Below are 19,764 nucleotides of genomic sequence, written 5' to 3'. Positions count from 1 at the left end.
AATTGATTATGCTTTTGAATCTACTTGTACTTGGAAATAAGAAAGAAGGCTAACAAGCTGATAGTGAAGTTGAAGCGTAGAGAAATTCGGCCCATGTTCATTTTTATTAGAAATTAGATCCATGTGCGGAGGCCCATGTTTCAAGTAGTGGGCTTATTCTCTACGACTAACTTCTATCCCTGGTGCATCACTTCTTTAGAAGTAATTAAGAGTTCGTTATAATTAGGGAAACTAAGCAAATATCTTCATGAAAGCAGAATAATTACAAATATATACCCTTTTACATTCACATCCCACTAAATAAATTACACTGTATATTCTCCAACTAATTTCACTTAACTGATACTAAATCAGTATCATATTATATAACCTTATAGTATTATTGACTAATGAGTAATTTCTGAACAAGAAAAAAAGAAATACCTTAATAAATGGGGGTATGAGTTGTAATTTGTTTTTAGAGAATGATTATTTCTTGAATTACTTTTGATTGAACTATGAACATGTAATTATTTTGAATTTTATTGCCCATTTGTGTAGTTTTTCCTTAATTAAGTGCATTATTAAATCTTTTTTTGGAGTATGAGTGCCAATAAATAATTAATACTAGCTTAATTCTAACATATATGTACATAAAATATCTAATTTAACGAAATGATTATAAAAATTAATGTGCACCACAATTTTTATATGAAATTTGCCCCTGCATCAAACCATATCCTTGAATCCAATAATTATATTTCCTCCTTCTCAAACTATCTATCGTAATTTCTGAAAATAGCTGTCTCAAATTTTGGGCAAAAAACTTAAGTATCATAATTACGACTATATAGCAACAATTTTTTTCCACCTAAATAGCATTAGTTTTTTTTCAAAGTTATGTTTTAATAATAAAAAAAAATATTTTAAAAAAAAACACGTTAAATGAGTGCTCCATGATTTACACCGTTCCCCTTTTTTTCTCAAATTTTTACCTTCCACTATTTGCTCAGATTGGTTATATATATTCTCTCCTAACAATAAAAGGTTTCTTAACAAAAATAAAAATCTCTTACTACTTATTCTGGACGCACTTCAATCATGGATACCAACAATTATTCAATCCCAATTCACCATAAAGGACGTTGGGAAGCATCAGGTAATATTGATAAATCAAAATTTGATTGGTATTTTTTAAAGTGATTTTTCTATGTGGAAATCATGATCGTTATGTTGGATATGATTTTTTTTGTACAATCTAACAAACGACGTTAAAAATGGTGTAATTTCAAATCTTTAATTAATGGTTTTTGTTGTTGTTGTTCAGCAATTTTGAGTTTTTTTGGGGGGGAATTTTTTCTTTTGTTTGTTTTCTAGGGTCTGTAGGTTAAGAATAGAAAGTAGCTTTAGTGCTTATGGTTAGTAAATTGCTTAAATAATTGTTTTTAAATATTGAACATTTTGATCGTACCGTGTGGTGTATTTCTGATTTTTAAGGTGTCATTCAGAATGTTAATGATGGTGTGCATATTGATTATATTTTGGTAGATAATTTGGACTGTTAAGTTATTGGGTGAAAATGATAGTTTTTAATTGGTGTCATTCAGTTTGTTGTTTTTCGGTACATAATGATGGTGTCATATTAATTCTATTTGTTTGAATATTTTAGATTGGTAAGTTATTTGGTGTAATTGATCGTTTTTATTTACTAAACATAATGGTCTGCCAGGTTGCTTAGATTCTAATTTTTATGGTGTTTTTCATAGTGGTGTTTTTGGTACATAATGATGGTGTTCATATTTATTCTGCTTGGTAGATCATTTGGATAACTCAAAAAATAACTTAATAGTGCAATTTATAATTTTGTGGTACATACATTGAATAATTATTGGAGAGAACTCTTTAAACCAGGCTATATTACTTTATTACATTGAATTGACCAGGCTGATTGTTGAGATTGACTTCGAATATGTTTTGATCTAAAACAGGTAGATATGTTGATTACGATATTGAAGGAGTAATATATGATGCAAACACAAAATATGAAGGCTTAATTACTACTATTGTTTCCCAATTAGTTGTGGACACAACAATATTTCATTTAGAACTAAAATATGTCGTGAGTGGACCATCTCCACCAATGAAGATTCATAACGATATGGGTTATTACAAGAAAACAACCAGGCAGACCACCAAGCAACGACCGTAAGAAGGGATTCAACGAAGAAAAATACAAGAGGAGTAAAGTCACTTGTAATAAATGTGGTACATCAGGGCATAACAAAAGGACTTGCCCCAAATTTGCTTATCAGAATTAACATTGTTGTATTTCAATTATTATTGTTGATGTTTTCTTCCAATAGTTCTAAATTTTTTTAAGACTAATAAATGCTCTTTTATCCAATTTGGTTACTCTTGATTAGTTTATTTGTATTATTGATGATTTAATTGACATATCTTTGATATTCTCATGTTTGGCATACAAGCTTGGTATTATCGTGTTTGTCCTACAGTGTTGCGTTCTAGGTGACTTACATAAATGCTACATGTTCAAAAAATTTGTGTTGTAACTAATGAGTGAATGTTAGTGTAACATACAAAAAAAAAATGTAGCACAATTGGTGTGCTTATTGTGAAATAACACAAATATTGATAAAAATTGAATTGAAAACATTACTTAGAGTAAATTTTTTTTTTTTTGGAACCAAAATTAATACACATCATTAATGTAAATTTTTTGGTATAATTTTGGAGTAGTACTGAAAATGTTAACAAAATGAATGTAGATAATGGCTATCACGTACCGATTTGGTGTACTTCTGGTAACATTGGCACAAGTGTTGGTAATAAATGAGGGGTATATACTAGATGATATTCTGGTATAATATTCCAACCTGAAACATTGACTACACTTAAAGCTAGTTAAAGTGATAAGTTTGGTTTATATTAAACATCATTAACGTAAGAAATTATGTATAATAATGCTAAAAATGTTTAAAATAATAGTTGTACTATAAATACCCAACACATACACAATTGGTATAGTTGTGTAAACAAAAATTATAGTAAAAATTGGTGTATATAATGGTTGATATTCTGGTAATTTATACCTACATGAAACATTGAATATGAAACCACTACTTAAAGTAAAGGATTCTATTTTGAATAAAATGTTGGTATTATATGTCAACATCATACATCGAATCTTTGAACTACTACTTACGTTAAAACATGTAATAATGCTGGTATATAGTGTCTGACATGTTGGTATTATATACCAATCTCACACATAGTTATATTATATACCAAAAACACACATTTTTGTTGAAATGTTCTATTATAAACCAAACTCACAATAAGTTCTCACAAAAAATTAACCAACATAATGAACCAAATAGAGGTAGTTAAACTCCAAAATAAACACAATATCCAACAATGATATTCTGATAATGTATACCAACATGAAACATTGAAAATGAAGAATATGGAGAGTTTAGACGTTTGGGAAGGAAATTTCCTAGAAACTACTATAACTCAACTATGGCTACATCAACTTTATTGGTAACATAAAAAGTTATATAAAAAAAGAAAGAAAATAAATATGATCCCAATAATAATCAATGAAACGTGTAGATATGGGACTATAATAGGAGAGATAATATTGGGAAAATTTAATATCCTAATTATACTTCACATTAAATGCACGTTAATAAAAAAGCATGAGAGAGAAAAATTTGAAAAAATAAATAAACTTAAAAATGAAAATCAATTAATTTGCTATGTATGTAATTTAAAAACTATGTTTGTAATTAAATAGAAGTACATTGATATTTTGTTAATTAAAGTCTTAAGTAGTATACTTTTGTAATTTTTCCTATTTTTTTTTATTTTTAATTGTAATTATTTTTCTCTTCTGATTAAAGAGTTTTGATTATTAGTTATATATAAAGCGAAGAATATATTGATGATAACTTTAAAAAAAGTTGAAGGGCGCCAACTGGTATAGCTACTAGATGTAGCGTTATGTATGAAATTAGTTAGACATAAGGGCCATAAAACAAATAATTTTAAGGGAAATCATAGTAAACAGGCAATGCCACAAGACATGAAATCGTATTAAAAATACAACTTTATTAATTATTATCCATTGATATAATTATGAGCCTGGAGAACATTGCATTATTTATCCATCACATGCATCTGTTTTCCCTACGATAATTCCCAAATATTCTCTTCCATTTTTATAATATGCTACGATAGACCTCTTCACTCCAATTAAATACTAAAATATATACGTATATACATAGTTCCAAGTGGGGATGCAGTTCGTTGCATACCAAGTATTTATCTTTGTTATTAAAAGAGCTCTAACGTAACGTGAAATGAATGGACTCCATCTAATTTTATTTTTTTCATAAATCATAAATATATAGTTGAAAAACTATATCATCATGAATGGTTTCAACCTAATTATCTACAATTAGGCTCCTAGATCTACTTAATTGTTAGAATTGGAGTCATTAATACTTATCATACGAAAGGAAAAACTTGTTAAAAACATGTATGATTTGAAGCACATGCATGTTTTTTATTTTTATCCTCTTTGGTCAGTGATGAAATTAATTCAGTTGTAATTACCAAATACCAAACTGATTTTTGGGTGGAAACTTAATAAAGTAAGCTAAAGATTACCAACTAATGACAGTGAAATATAATGAAGTGGACGGACAATACAAGGAAGACTTACTCAATATGTTAGATTATGACATTATAACAACAATAATAACGAAACGTGAAATTTCATAAATGAGGTTAAAAGAGGATAATGTGTCGTAGTCTTACCCTTCCTACAAATATAATAAAAAAAATAAAAATTCGATAGATCCTCAATTTAAAGTAAAATATATCACAACATTTATGAAAAAATTGCAGATTACGACAATGCACTTGATACATGAAGGTTACTAAGCCACCTAATTTACTACTAGTATAAAATTCTTTAAATTCAGACAAGTTTCTACAAATACAACAAAATGTCATATTTCAGCTCACAATAGTAAGGACCCATTCTGTATTTGATATAAGATAAATTAATCATGTAAATTATTTAATTCAGTGTCTAAATTATATTTTGAATCGCTAACTTTGGTATAATTTAATTTTTTTTTTTTACATACTGTAATATAAAATGAAATAATAATAATACATGAATTAATGGGAAGAGTGGTTGCCAGTAACTAAATAAACAAACAGAAATGTGAAAGGACGTTTATGTCCCTCCACCTCTTTGTCTTCCTTGTCTTCCTCCTGGTTTTTCTCATTCCTCTGTAAAAGTTTCTCTATCTATATATTTATAATCACTTTATCAAATCTTAACACCCATATATATATATCTATCCATATATATCCAGAAAAAAAAACAAAAAAAAACAAAATAGTTGTGTATATAAATATATAAATATAAATAATAAGATCAGTTGGTAAACAGAGCAGGTTCGGAAGTGTGTTTGGATCCGACGTCGGAGCCCACACTTCCTCCTCCTATTCTCTGTATTCCTTCATTTTTGTTTTTTTCTTCTTCTTCATTTTCAACAGAAAGAGCCGAAGACGCCGTCTTCTTTCTTCCTTCACTATCCACCAGGTATGCCCCTTTTTTTTTCTTCTTATTTGTTGACATTGTGGTTGAATCGCATTTCATGATTTCAAATGGGAGAGTATTATTTCGAATTTTTGCTTAATTATTGTTTTTTAGGCTACTGATTCATAAATTGTTGTCATTATGGTTCTTCGTTTTCATATTTGGTTCTTATTTTGGGATTTTCCTCTTTCACTTTCATTCATCTGAATTTCTACGGAAATACTTCTTTTTTCCTGCTATTAAGAACAATATTGTTTTTGTTTATTTGTCTGTTTGGGTGCGTTTTATCCATTACCTTTATGGATTTTGTCCTCTGCTTATTATGATGTGACCCATTTTGTTTTTTTCAATTATAGCTGATCTGACATTTTTAAATTTGATTCAGTCTCGTAAAGTGAAAACAAACTCATCATGTTCATTCCATATCCTTTTGAAAAAGGCAAGGCAACTTATAAAATTGTTTTTAAAAAAAAAAAAAAAAGTGGATGAAAAACAGCTTTATCTTGTCACCGGAGTAATTGGGGTTCGTTTGGTAGCTACTAAAGAGATAAATTATTCATGTATTAGTTTCTGCATAAGTTATAATGTTATATAATGTTTAATAACTAATTAGATTGTAAGTTATGGAATAACTAATACATGCATTATTAATATCTGCATAATTCTAGTCAGCTAGCAAACGTCTTCACCTTTCAGTTAATGTCTCCCTTCTCTTTTTCTTTTTCTTCTTTTCCATCTGCAAATCACATGAAACAACTGAAGTGCAGCTTGTAGAATTTATATAGTTGTCTTTTGGGATTCATTGCAAGAAGTTGTCTATTTCAGGTATTCAATAGATTTGTGAACTGCCAAATAAAGACTAATCTAATGTTGAGTAATTAAATGCTTCTTTGCAGACAGGTGATGCTTAATTTTGGAACTTTTACTGAGTTCTGAGAGTAAGACTTAAACTTCTTCAGCTCACTCTTCTTAAACTAGTCAGTTTACAATATCTTGCTGTTAGTTCATGCGCATACCTTTTTCTACCTATGACCGATAATTATTTTCACTTACCGAAATTGGGGTTATGAGTACTATTAGCAACACGGTGATTGAGGCTTCATATATAACTGCCGCAAGTTGTGTGAGATTGAGGTCGTAGTTGTTGTTGTTGTTGTTAGTGTACCAGTACTATAACCAATCATTTCAATTTTTTTCTCTTATGCATGTGCCAGGTATCCTTATTTCTTGTGTTCCACCTGGAAGTGGCGTCTCGTATGGGATAGTATTGATTGGCAGAGAAATTTCACTTGAGTCAGAGGAATGGGTGCTTGTGTATCAACTCCAGCAATTCCTATCAAAATGAGGAAGAAATTTCCTGGTCGCCCTAGAAAGTACCATGGAAAGAACTCAAAATCTGCTTCGAAAATAAACAGTGATGCAGGATCACTGGTTACAGATATTGCTGTTAGTGAGTTTGTTCACAAAACCACAACCTGCAGAAGATCTGAGTGCTCCAATTCTAAAGTCCATGTAACTCAGATGCAGTGGCACCATAGTCAAATAGATGCAAATGGTATGTGATCTTTCTGTTTCTTATTTTGAACCTTATCCATTGCATATACTTATGATTGATGACAAATCTATCAAATCAAACCATATTAACTGCTAGCTTTTATTTTGTTGATGGCCTTAAATATAGTTCATTGATCGATGGCTGTATTGCCTATATTGTGGTGATCTTCTGTTGACAAGAAGGACCATGTGATTGTTCATTTTTCTTCAAAGCATTTCGAAAGGAGTTTAGTTGGTTTGAGCAACTGCCAAATCATAATTATTTGACTACGTACGACTTGCAATAATGAGCGGTTTACCTGCTTTGCAGTTCTTTGCCAGGAGGATGCATGGTTTGACACAGTCAGCATTTTTGAGTCTGACTCAGATGATGAATTCAGTAGTGTTCATGGAGGTAACTACTTTGGTATCTTTATTTTTATACTTATAGAGAATGACTTGTTCAGTGTTTGGACTAAGAACACATCTTCTTCTTTATACAGTGCTTGATTATTAATAGATAATGTGATCATTAGCTAGTTTTTGTCCCTTTCATTTAGCTATTGTTATTTATGGGACGGGGTTTTTCATCGTATCTTTTGGGGAAATTTCTGAATGATTAATATTCTTGGAATACTTTTTGCTTTGTGAACCTTAGCTCTCCAAGGTTCTTATAGTCCTTCAGATCAATGTATTAAATTTAATCTATATCCTTCGCAACCTTATGTAGTTATGTACATGTGTTCACTCTCTCTATTACATATCATAGTCTTCTCTACGACAGCTAGTTACTTCCATGAGTTTCAGTGACAAGATCATTAATGCATCAAATTCAGGTCGAGTTTCTCAAGTAAGGAAATCAACAATTATAAGGCTCTCTCTGAGAACATCTGTTGAAGAAGAAAAAAGTGGATTTCGTAAGTACCTTGTGACTTTCCATTTAGTCATTACTCTTCAGTATAAATTGAGTCCCATTTGAGAGGAATTTGTGTCATAAATTCCTGGTCATATTATCCTACTGAATCATTTCCTTCTTCTTGTAATGTAAAGAAATGTGCAAAAACTAATGCAAAGGCAGCATTACAATACATTAACCATAATGGCACTCCTGTAGGTGCACCAAGAAAGTATCTTTTGCGTCCCAGGGCTGGGCTCATTGTTCCTCATTGTACAGAAGAAAAGCCAACAGTAGGAAGTTGGTCTGAGATTGAGCCCTCGACCTTTAAGCTACGTAGCAGTAGTTTTTTCATGTATGCTCTTAACTTGCCCTTTTTTGTGAATTAATCGGTCTTGTGTATCTTTCACAATTTAATTTATCCATTTGTTTCTTTGCATTGCAGAGATAAGAAAAAATCACCTGCTCCAAATGTGTCTCCTTATACTCCTATTGGAGTCGATTTATTTTTGTGCCCAAGAAAGATCCATCACATTGCTCAACATGTTGAACTTCCTTCTGTAAAAGGAGATGGAAAATTACCTCCTCTACTAATTGTCAACATTCAGGCATGGGCATGACTGACTCCCCAACAAAGGAAATAAAAGATATTTTAGTTTTCTATACTAATGAAATAAAGTTGCTCTTCTCTACAGTTACCTACTTATCCTGCTCAAATGTTTATTGGTGATGCTGATGGGGAAAGCTTGAGCCTTGTAGTATATTTTAAGCTTTCTGAAACTACAGAGAAAGACGTCTCTCCTCAGTTCCTGGAAAGCATCAAGGTAGGTTCTGTCGGACTTTTTCAATAATAGTTTATCTATATCATACTTAATTATAACTAGTGCCCCTAAAATGACCTCATATTTTGGTAACAACCCGCCCATAATTTAATGGGTTGTGTGAGTGACTTTTTATATTCAACCCATAAAAATATGGATTCACTAAAAATGTTGTAACTTCTCTTCCTTTTTATGTTCTTCTATAGAACTAATTATTTTTTTCTATAATTGAAAATGTGAAGTCTTTGGCCCTCCAAAAATATATATTTTAAATGTACATTTCTTTCGTTAATTATTTTTTTATTTGTTTAATTTTATATTGAATAATAAATAATAGTGTAAAATAAGCAAATCATGTGTTAGTATTGACATTGCTTAAAGTGCATTAAGCATGTTTTAGTCCTAAAATGCAAATATTCATTTACTTTGAAATTAAAACTATTTTCCCCTTATTATTACATAAATTTAATTTATATTGAAAAGTTATAGTATATTTTTTTTTTTGACTTTTATGATACAATAAAATTAAATTAAGCATTTTCAACATTTTTCATCTAAAAAAAGACTAAAATATTTTCTCCATGTTGAATTCTTAAGTAGAGTACTATTTACTCATGAAAATATAGGTAAACTAGTATTTTACCCAATCCATTTGTTACCCAATTCATTTTTACCCATATCAAACATGGGCGGATTGAATTATTATCCATTTTATGTTGATCCAAATTTGACCCAACCCGCCCATTTGCCACCACTAAATTTATAACGTAACTATAAGAACTTATACATATTCTCCTTATCCCTGAAAATTCAACTAAGTTTTTCGATTTGGGGTGTTCTTTATCTGGCATTTGATTTGTTAGACAAGAGAGCTAAACATATTCCATCTAGTCTGGCATTGATAGGATAAGCGCCTTATAGTGTGTTTTCCCCTTTCTTGACATAGCTGGAAATCTAAGTCTTGCTTGATCGAGATGTTGGGATGATTTTTCAGTTCACGTCCATGTCTCCATAGTTTTTTCCCCAGCTCCTGGGGCAGGGGTTACTTCCACATTAGTCTTGGGATTTCCTTATATCAAACTTTTGCTGACATGGCTTCTTTTTTTTTTCCCTTATGAAAATGTGGTGATCCTCTAAGCCGTCGTTTACTTTTTAGTAGAAATGGTTATGGCGGATAGGGAGAAATCACTGGAACTTGTTTCCCAATTTGATTTTCTTTCTGTTGGCTTATGTGACAGAAACTTATTGATGATGATATGGAGAAGGTTAAAGGATTTGCAAAAGATTCAATAGTTCCTTTCAGAGAGAGGTTGAAAATAATGGTTGGGGCGGTTAATCCAGAAGATCTTGTTTCCAGTTCAACTGAAAGGAAGCTTTTGAATAGTTACAACGAGAAACCTGTGCTTTCCCGCCCTCAACACAGCTTTTATGAGGTGTATATATATATTCAGTGATGATCTTCTACTTATTACTGCTCTATGGCATTGGTTATAATAGCCAGTTTGGCAATGTGTTCGCTGTTCTTGAACATCAAAACGAATTCTATTTACCCATTCTCTGTTACTTACAGGGCTCAAATTACTTTGAGATTGATCTTGACATTCATCGCTTCAGCTACATAGCAAGAAGGGGACTTGATGCATTCAGAGATCGTTTACAACATGGCATATTGGATCTTGGTTTAACAATTCAGGTTTCTTGTTATTATACTTTTCCCTTCTTGAGAATTAGAAAATGAGCTGATGCTTTGGATTTATAAATGATGTGCACAGATGTAAGTTATATATACTGATAACGTAAAAATAACTCTAATTCCTGCAGGCACAAAAGCCGGAGGAGCTACCCGAGCAAGTGCTTGCTTGTGTGAGAATGAACAAGATTGATTTTGTTGACAATGGACAAATTCCAACTCTTATGAGCATTGAGGAAGATGAATGTTCATACTAATTTATACAAAATCAGTGATACATTAGCATGTTGCATGGGGGAGTTTTCAAATGGTCCCTTGATGATCAAGCCATTCCAACTTTCTATACAAGCAAAAAAAAACAAAAACATTTTACTTATTTATATATTTAACTACATATGATTATTTTGTCCTAATAGGAATTATGCTGAATGATCACACCCTTAACATAGTTTAAGTTTAGTAATAAAAAAAAACCACTATCACTTATCATTTACTTTAAGATATTGTATATATTTTGAGAAGGCAATTGAGTGTTTTTAAATTCAAGTTTATTTGCTTGGGTGCATATCAAGAGACTTGACAATTCGTTATATCTTTTTGAATTCAAGTCTACTTGCAGGAAAAAGAACTGTCTAGCGTGAAGAGATTGTTTGTACCATGTGAAAAGATTATATTAAAGCATAGTTAGATTACTATTATTGTTCACTAATTGATCTTTATAAAATTATGTGTATTTGAAAATTTCTAATCACAAACATTTAATTATAAAATGAACTTGGAGTATGTGATTAATCAATGCGGTGCCTTAGGATATTTCAATATCTTGTTTATGACTATATATGATCTGCTCATTTGGTAAGATTGTATAAGAATTGAGCCATAATTCAAAGAGCTCTTATGCCTTATACCTACAAATAAAACAAAATTATTATATGTTAATTACATTATAGCTTTAGGCCACCAATTTTGTTGAGTGGCACCTGAGGCAAGTATGAAGGTTCATGATTCTTTTTCATGTTTGAATTTCATCATTGTAATTCGAAAAGATAGTTTTGAGTTCTGATATTGTTTGCAAGTATAAAACACTGAAAATATTTGAATTTCCAGTTTGCCGCCTAAATAATAATGAAACTGAGACATTTCTTAACTTTTATTTATTCAAATATAAAAAGGTTTCCCTAACATATTCCATAGTTTGATTTCACCAAGTGCTGTAACATACTACGAAGATAACTGAATGAAATACCAGACATAATTTTCTTTCTTATGAGATCAGTTTTTTAGTCTTTATGGAGCTCACTCGAATTTAGTTTGAAATTAAGGCGTAATTGCTTAACATGAAGTGTCACGTTTAATCATGCTGTTCATTTTTTTGTTGAAGTATATACACAGGGTAAATAGCAGAAATAGTAAAGAAAGTTCTGTAGTAAATCATACCCTCTATGCCCATGATATATATATACAAAAATAATGTGAAAGCTGTATAAGAAATGAGCTAAACGTGTTTTACAAACTAAAAAAAAGTGAAAAGCAAATAAAAAGAAAAAAGAGATTGTAAAATCAAGTTTGGATAGCAAAAGGAGAGCATTTTAATGTTCTCCAACCTGTTAATGAAATTTGCAAACCACTTTGAGCATCAATATTCTGGCTTATCCCTTTTGATTTCTATGATGTGAACTTGCATTCTTATGCATGATTTCTTCACCAGCTTCCTGAAGATCTGTAAGAACATTCACTACAAGGATCGATACGAAACCTCAAGAATGTTGCAAGTAAAAACAAGCTGCATCGCTCCCTAGACTTTCGATGAACTTTGAGGTACCAATAAGAGAGACACAAAGTCCTCCTCTTAGCCATTCAAATTATAAATCTGCATGCAAAAGAAAAAAAAACTTGGTAAAAGTTTGTAAAATAGCAATATTTGACTAAAGTAGGTGAGTCAAATATGTCTAGTTGATGTAAAGGAAATTATGGCAAGATTTATTTCACCTCCATAGAATCGGGACCTACGACCAGCTTTTCGAGCTTGACTATCCTTCTTCGGGTCAAACGTCTGGGATTGAGATAACAAGGGCCCCGAGAACCCAACCCTTCCTTGTTGGCCATCGTAATCCTGGTCATATTTCAGAGAGATCACATACCATAACACCATGATGTAAATGATTACCAGATGTTTTCTCCCCAAGTCATATTTTTACGCTTCAATCCCTAGCTAATTAGGTTCGGCTATATGAAACATCACCATGCATTATTGCTCCATTTTTGACAAATTTCATTTACACAATACTTTGGGGCTCTCTAACACTAGATGTTCTCTATATATTTTCTACTGACAAGCAAATCTCTGAACATACAAAAAAAAAGTTCTAGCACACACGGAACTACATGAAAGTATATATAGTGTATACCAATATGTGATCAAAAACTTCAATCTCAACAAGATGATATCAACTATATTGGTATTTTGCTTCCATTGTGTTATTTTTCATTCAGTCTACATGAATTTTGATAGATTATATGAGTCTTCTAAAACAATCTCATTCCGGGTGACTTAAGGTCTATCTCGTCTACTTTGAACACTTCCAATTATCATGGTATCACACTTCTGGATCAATACAGTTAGATATCCATGAAGGACATGACCAAACCATCTCAGATGACCTTCTCAATTTATTCTTCAGATGGATCATTTCTGGCACATCCATCTTAACATTCACATTTTTACAACACTCATCTAGTGATTTCGTCTATGTAAAGCACAATTACCACTAGGCTTCATTGTATCATACATGAAATTTGCTAAAACTTTTTCTCCCCCCAAACTGTAATGTAATTAAACCTTAATGAGGGACCAAAGAATCAAATACAAAAATGTTTTAGTCAGCAACAGCAATTGTAAGCAGCTTAAGTTAGTGGAAGATTACTAACCGCTGATAGTTCCTGATCAGACAAGTCAAATGAATCTTGGCGTTCATGATGACCATGTTTCCTATGGATAGAATGCTGGAAAGTGTGGGTCCTTCTTAAAAACTCATCATTATCTTGCATATTTGATTCCAAGGTATCCCCAGAGTGGAGTACACCAGAAGGATCGAAGGCACTCAACTTTTGACTTCTTGAATTGGGAGGTGGATATAATCTTGTGGCTGCAGAACCCTTCTTTCCTTTTTTGGCCCATGCAAAACCACTCGATTCTGGCATTTGCACAGGAACAGAAAGAACGGTGCTGTCTCCTTGAGACTCATCAGTCATCTGAGAAGCAGCGTCTGATACTGTGTCATACAATGGTTTCATTGATATCCGTGAGACAGTAGCTCGTCTTCCTTTAGATATATGTGCATTACTACCGTAATTTCTATGAGAACCATGAACATTTGCCTCAACTTCCTTCAAAAATGCAAGACAAACCTTCTTAATATACTATCAAGAGGAAATGTGAATGAATGTATGTGTCTGTGAGATAAGACAGAAACCTCTGCTGGAACAACTTTGCAGAAATTGCTTGGTTCTTGAAGACCTTTCCGGGCTTTTCTTGAATTTCTTGAAGTTTCCGATGTTTGCACTGTGGAACTGGCTCTCTTTCTGAAAATGCAAGGGTCAAATTAAGTTTTAAAGAGGAATAAGAGAGATGCAAAGTCACGAAAGGTGCACGGTTATTAGAAACAGAGATGTATGAGATGTATAAATTTAATTCATTGGAGCCAACTCACTTGAAGCCTGATAATGATGTGTTTGGGTAGTTATCTAGATAACAATGAGGTGCAGCATTGAACTAATGTTCAAAGCAATGAATGACGGTGAAATGCATATATTGTTTTACTGGCCCATATATGGACTAGGCAATGATTTAATGGAACCATGTGCAGTAAAATCCTTTCCATGAAGAAGAAGAAGAAGAAGAAAAGAATTCACCTTCTCGCTTCTTCCCTGAACTTTGCATCAATTTCCTTGTTCGGTGGGTACTTAGGCAGGCTTGATGAGTCACAAGCATAAGGCTTGGTATTGAAATACTAAAGAAAGGTACAGCACAAATTGGAACCAAAAAGTTAGCAATAAGAGAAACCAGGTTAAAGAACTATTATGCTTAAGAACAAATGAACAAAACATAAACATCATCAATACCAAAGAGGAACCAAAAACTAAAAGCAAAATAAAAAGAATGAGGTGACTCTGTTACGGAAATTTTCCAGTGAGATAAAAACTCATACACTGCTGTCTTTGTTAAGCTTACCTCAGAATTGAGAGCAGATGAAGCAGTTCCACGTTTATGAGGATCTATTGAAATAAGTGTTTCAATAAGGTTAACAGCAGTTTTTGGTAATTCTTTACATCTATCTCGAAGTGTACTGTCATATGGTTGCTTGGGCTTAAACATGGTAGCAAGTGGAAGTTTAGACCTTTTCCAGTAATCTTCGGGTGGAGAACCACAAAGTTTGAAAATTTTGTGCAATTGCTCAACCTGCAGAATAGACAAAATCAGAATCTTTTCACAATTGACAAGAAACAGTGATATTACTAAGCATTCGATATAGGAGAACGATTTAATCACTTCATAATATTTTGAGAGCTTCAGTCGTGTTAATTTAGCACTATTTAGCAATCATGTACCATTCTTGCAACATGCTCACAGATATGTGTAATAAATATAATCAAATTCAATAGAAGTTCTTTGGGAAATACTGACCTCGGTCCTCCCTTTCAGGAGTGGCCTTCCGAAAAAGAGTTCTGCAAAAACGCAACCAACACTCCACAAATCCACAGTGACCCCATAACTTGTTGATCCTAATAGAAGTTCAGGAGGTCGATACCATAATGTAACCACACGACTGGTCAGTGGTTGCTTGTGCCTAGCATTAAGGAAATTCGCAAGACCAAAATCTGCTATTTTCAGAGTGCCTTCATTGTTAACCAAAATGTTGGAAACTTTTATATCCCGATGCATTATCCCTCGTGAATGGCAGTGCTCTAGTCCTCTCAGTAGCTGCTGCATGTAGCATTTAATCTACTTCCATGCAAAAAGAAAATTCAATAAACAAAGAGAATCTTCTCCCATTTACATTTTGCAAGAAAAGATAGATTCAAACAGTGATCTTAACACCAAACTCAATGAAAGAAAGACTGTCAAAGATGAACCAACCTGTGAATCACTAAATTTGATGTCAGGACATGATAATAATCCAGATAGGTCATGTTCCATATACTCGAAAACAAGGTAAATGCTACATGATAACCGAGAAGTGATTATCCCTTCCAGCTTCATAATGTTTGGATGGTCAAGTTTGCGGAGAATTGCAATTTCTCGTGCCATAAATCTGACACTATCAGGTTGGAAATTATCAAATCGCACCTTCTTTAGGGCAACCATTTTACCATTTCCGATATCACGTGCTCGGTAAACACTGCTATATGTACCTTGTCCAATCTACAGATGATGAAAGAAGAAAGAATCTTCGTAAGAAGAAAATAATTTACATTAGTAGGGCGATAATGTACCACTAAAATTACCAGACAAAGCTAAGTATTAAACTAAGAAGCCAAAGTCAAGATATGTAGCTAAATTCCTCAATATTAAGTTATAAACCATATCACACCTATATCCCAGCTCAGATCTGACTCAATCTCGCACTGTTATTATATCTCTACGGTTTTCTTCAGATTAACAACTCTGACTATAAGCTTTTCTTTCTCCAGAGGTAACATAAGGGAACTACAAGTAAAGCAGAATTCAAAGGTATTTTCAGTTCATTATAGACCTTGTAATTCCTAATAACTGGAAGTAGCGTGTGGATCACATGCAAGTTCAGATTGAAAGATAAGGATGGCAAGTAAAAGCAAAAAAAAAATCCCTCCTCTTTTGGGGAGGATCAAGTTTATTAAAATGCTACCATGAGAGGGGTTAAAGAAATGGTAAATTATAGTCTCAGCAAAAACAAACTGGCTAAAATATGCACAGAACTTTTAGCCAATTACTCAAATTGAAAGGCTGATAATTGAGTAGGAACTGATGAGAAAGAATGATGTGGCGCAGATTTCTCTCAGACACTTGTTCATCAAAAATAACCTTGATAGAATAACTGAAGATTTTCAATTAATTAACTATGCGTCATTCCCAAATTAGTTTTGCATCAACCATAAAAATCCTCTGTATCTAACTGCTCCTTATTAGATGCATCAACCAATTTTAGATAACCTCGCCTATATGTGTTTCAAAACATCCTAAAAGAGGAAGGTTATGGAAGGTTGATGCCAGTGTAAAAATAGTCAAACTATGATTAAAGCCGAGATTTTAATGATCTAATGAGATTCCCTTAGATTCTGTCAGTAGGCTTCCTTACATGATTGATTACAGTAAAATAGGAGACCATGACTTGAAGTAATACCTAATCTATAAATGGCGTATGCAGGAGTTAATGCTAACATGAAGCACCACAATATTCGTCTTTTTGGGGTTAATGTTTGCAATGGTGCCTTTTCCTTCTGCAACGGAATGGAAGAAAAGTAATGGAACTGCTATTGAAAGGATAACCTTTTTATGTTGCATACACAGATGAATACAAATTTGTAAAATCAAGAATACAAGGAATCATATCTTTATTAGGAAAACATTGATTACCTTTTCTAATTTCTGGAACATGTTTGATTTCAGAGGCATCCATCCATCAATGGCTTCACCGGCAACGGCAGTCAGCCAAACGGGCCATCCGGCGGCCAAATGTTCACCTTCAGTTAACCTTCCAAATTTGATGCTAAAACTAGCCGCCTTTTTATCAGAATTTCCCTTCTTGGATGCTCTCAATTTTCCCGAAAATCGTCTGACGGAATCCTCCCCCTCTTTCTCAGGCTCCTCTTTGATCTTCTCCAAAGGGGCAAATCCAATATGCAATAATGGATCGACATTCCCTACACTGGCGACATTCACCGACGAATCGTGAGGCGGGGAATGGGACGTGGCTTGCTTGGAGCTGACGCAACCCATGACCCCTCAAAACCCATAAATGAATTCGATCCAGTTGGGAGAGACCCCAGATCGACCCGTATATAAAACGGGTCAAGGGAAGTGAAAGTAATGGGTGCGCGAAAAAGGGTCTCTCCCCAAATTAGCTCATTGTATCTGCGAAAAAAAGATTTGTTTTCATAAAATTGATCTGAGAAAAGAGGTAATAGTTTGAGGTGGAGGAGAACAGAGAGTTGGGATTCCTTCTCTTTCCTTTGCGTGATATGCGGAGATGAAAAAAGAAGGATTTGAAAAGGAGGCCAAGAAATTAGAGTTGGTGTCGAGCGATGCGAAAGCAGAGGAACAACAGAGAAACAAGAAAGAGAAAAATATTGTGTGGTTGTATTTGTGGGTCCAAGATTCAAGAATCATCATCATCATCACCAACATCATCTTTTTCTTTTGTTTTTTCACTTTGTCTGTTGAGACCAATTCATACGCCATTTTTACAAAACTTTCATTCTTTATACACAGAAAAAGAGAGGCAAATTGCCGCATAGGTAAAAGTAGCCGTTAGGAGTTCGTTTTCTTTCCTTCTCTTCTTTTTTTTGTTGTGTTGCTTTTTCTTTTACTCGCTGGGGTCCTGTGCTGGTGAGCTGCTGCTGCTTATCCAATAAACAAGCCAACTGCTCAACAACTCATCACTATCTTCAGATTATTGAGTAATCATAGTGGCAAAATAATTGTTCAGACTTTGACTGAAAGACAGAACGTCATGTTTTTTTGGACAGATAGTAGTGTATAATATTTTTATCAGTATATTGTTATACTTTCTAGATTACCACATATAAAGAATTGCAAGCTGTTCTTATATGTTAATTATATTATAGAGCTCATGAACTGTCTTTGAGTGCATTAAACTTAATACGAGTCTAGGGGCGGAGATAGAGGATAGCAAGAGGTTCACCTAATTCTGCTTGGCGAAAAATTATATTGTATATAAAAGTATTTTAATTTTATTTTTATTTTTTTGGTAACCAATGTAAAATATTACCATTACCACAAAATACCAGTACAAATAAAAAGCACCCATTTCTGATATAAAAAACTAGGCCTCCAACAAACAAGAAAACTAACTACCAAGTAATCGAATAAACTATTTACATTTTTGTGCTTTCCTTGAACTACTGAAGAACTGTACTCTCTCTATAATCTCTTTTTTTATCTGAGCTACTGCCTCCTCTGTATGTACATGCTTCCCTTTAAACTTTTTCCAGTTTCTTGCACGCCATGTGTGGTAGAGAATAGCCCCACATATAGCTGCAAATGTCTCTTTCTGAAACTGTTTCCAATGCTTCCTGTTTGCTCTCTCCAAAACCTGTTTAATCCCATTGTTTGTCATTGTTATGCCTGTCCACTGTGTTATCCCCTGCCATACATCTTTTAGCCATTTACATGTCTCAAATAAATGCACATTAGTCTCCATTACCTTTTCCTCACAAAGGCAGCAATCAGAGTCATCAACTTGGATGTGCAATTTCTATTTACGTTCCTGTGTGAGTAATCTCCCTTGTATAGCCAGCCACACCATAAATCTATGCTTTGGAATAGCCACTGTAGTCCACACTAAATCTGTGATTCTCATTTGTGGTCTATGTCCTATGATTGCTAAATAGCTTCTTGTGATAGAATAGGTACCATTTGATGTCAGAATATATCTACCCTGGCTATACCAGCCATGCATCTGTTCCATTATTGCATTAAGCTTCCTCCAATACCAACTACTATCAATAGGTGCCCTGTTACTCCATATCGAGGTTTTCTCTCTAAGATAAATTCTATGTACCCATTTTACCCACAAGGTTTCCTTATTCATTACAATCTGCCATACTAACTGTCCCACTGATGCAATGTTCCAGCTGCTACTGCCCTTGATATTTAGACCACCTTGTTTTTTTGGATAACACACCTTCTCCCAAGATACCAAAGCTACCTTCTTCTTTTTTTCATCAGAATTTCCCCACAAATAGGCCCTGCATATCTTATAAATTTCTTTAAGTACACTTTGGGGGAGGATGAATACTGCCCCCCAGAAGCTATGTATGGAGAATAGGACTGCATTGATCACTTGTAGTCTACCAGCATATGAAAGTTGTTTAGAGTATGTAACTTTAATCCTCTGCGTAATTTTGGCAATCAGGGACCAATATTCTATTTTCGTCCACTTTTTAGGAGATAGAGGAAGACCAAGATATTTAATAGGGAATTCACCAA

General features: G+C 33.2%; 2 protein-coding genes across 4 annotated transcripts; one reads left to right on the top strand and one right to left on the bottom strand.

Moving 5' to 3' along the window:
• Positions 1-5,412: 5,412 nt before the first annotated feature.
• On the top strand, positions 5,413-11,104 carry LOC102602423 (uncharacterized). Of its 2 annotated transcripts, XM_015306876.1 has the most exons (11): positions 5,413-5,620; positions 6,514-6,555; positions 6,832-7,172; positions 7,482-7,565; positions 7,987-8,067; positions 8,265-8,400; positions 8,491-8,653; positions 8,741-8,869; positions 10,105-10,299; positions 10,437-10,559; positions 10,688-11,104. In XM_015306876.1, exons 3-11 carry the CDS (start codon positions 6,920-6,922, stop codon positions 10,811-10,813), a joined length of 1,290 nt encoding a protein of 429 aa, XP_015162362.1. In that variant the 5' UTR covers positions 5,413-5,620; positions 6,514-6,555; positions 6,832-6,919; the 3' UTR covers positions 10,814-11,104. The 2 variants fall into 2 exon arrangements, with proteins under 2 accessions (XP_015162362.1, XP_006338775.1); XM_006338713.2 differs by lacking the exon at positions 6,514-6,555.
• Positions 11,105-11,978: 874 nt separating this feature from the next.
• On the bottom strand, positions 11,979-18,260 carry LOC102600852 (probable serine/threonine-protein kinase At1g54610). Of its 2 annotated transcripts, none has more exons than XM_006338355.2 (9): positions 17,170-18,260; positions 15,694-15,978; positions 15,241-15,558; positions 14,788-15,015; positions 14,469-14,566; positions 14,030-14,138; positions 13,485-13,943; positions 12,546-12,669; positions 11,979-12,426 (listed from the first exon to the last, which is right to left on the bottom strand). In XM_006338355.2, the coding sequence occupies exons 1-9, from the start codon at positions 17,530-17,532 to the stop codon at positions 12,419-12,421; spliced, it is 1,992 nt and encodes a 663-aa protein (XP_006338417.1). In that variant the 5' UTR covers positions 17,533-18,260; the 3' UTR covers positions 11,979-12,418. The 2 variants fall into 2 exon arrangements, with proteins under 2 accessions (XP_006338417.1, XP_015162358.1); XM_015306872.1 differs by having other exon boundaries at positions 15,694-16,004; positions 17,170-17,254.
• Positions 18,261-19,764: the final 1,504 nt, after the last annotated feature.

Source organism: Solanum tuberosum, unplaced genomic scaffold (assembly GCF_000226075.1).
Source record: "Solanum tuberosum cultivar DM 1-3 516 R44 unplaced genomic scaffold, SolTub_3.0 scf00004, whole genome shotgun sequence".
Taxonomy (NCBI): domain Eukaryota; kingdom Viridiplantae; phylum Streptophyta; class Magnoliopsida; order Solanales; family Solanaceae; genus Solanum; species Solanum tuberosum.
The sequence above is the reverse complement of the archived record's forward strand: the minus strand, read 5'-3'. Positions and strand labels throughout refer to the sequence as shown.

Coding starts and splice junctions, on each gene's coding strand:
- LOC102600852 (XM_006338355.2), bottom strand. CDS start 17,532: ATGGGTTGCGTCAGCTCCAAGCAAGCCACGTCCCATTCCCCGCCTCAC. Junction 15,016..15,240: donor TCCTGAAAGGGAGGACCGAG/GTCAGTATTTCC, acceptor TCTATTCTGCAG/GTTGAGCAATTGCACAAAAT. Junction 13,944..14,029: donor GCAAAGTTGTTCCAGCAGAG/GTTTCTGTCTTA, acceptor GCATTTTTGAAG/GAAGTTGAGGCAAATGTTCA.
- LOC102602423 (XM_006338713.2), top strand. CDS start 6,920: ATGGGTGCTTGTGTATCAACTCCAGCAATTCCTATCAAAATGAGGAAG. Junction 8,870..10,104: donor AGTTCCTGGAAAGCATCAAG/GTAGGTTCTGTC, acceptor CTTATGTGACAG/AAACTTATTGATGATGATAT. Junction 10,300..10,436: donor CTCAACACAGCTTTTATGAG/GTGTATATATAT, acceptor TGTTACTTACAG/GGCTCAAATTACTTTGAGAT.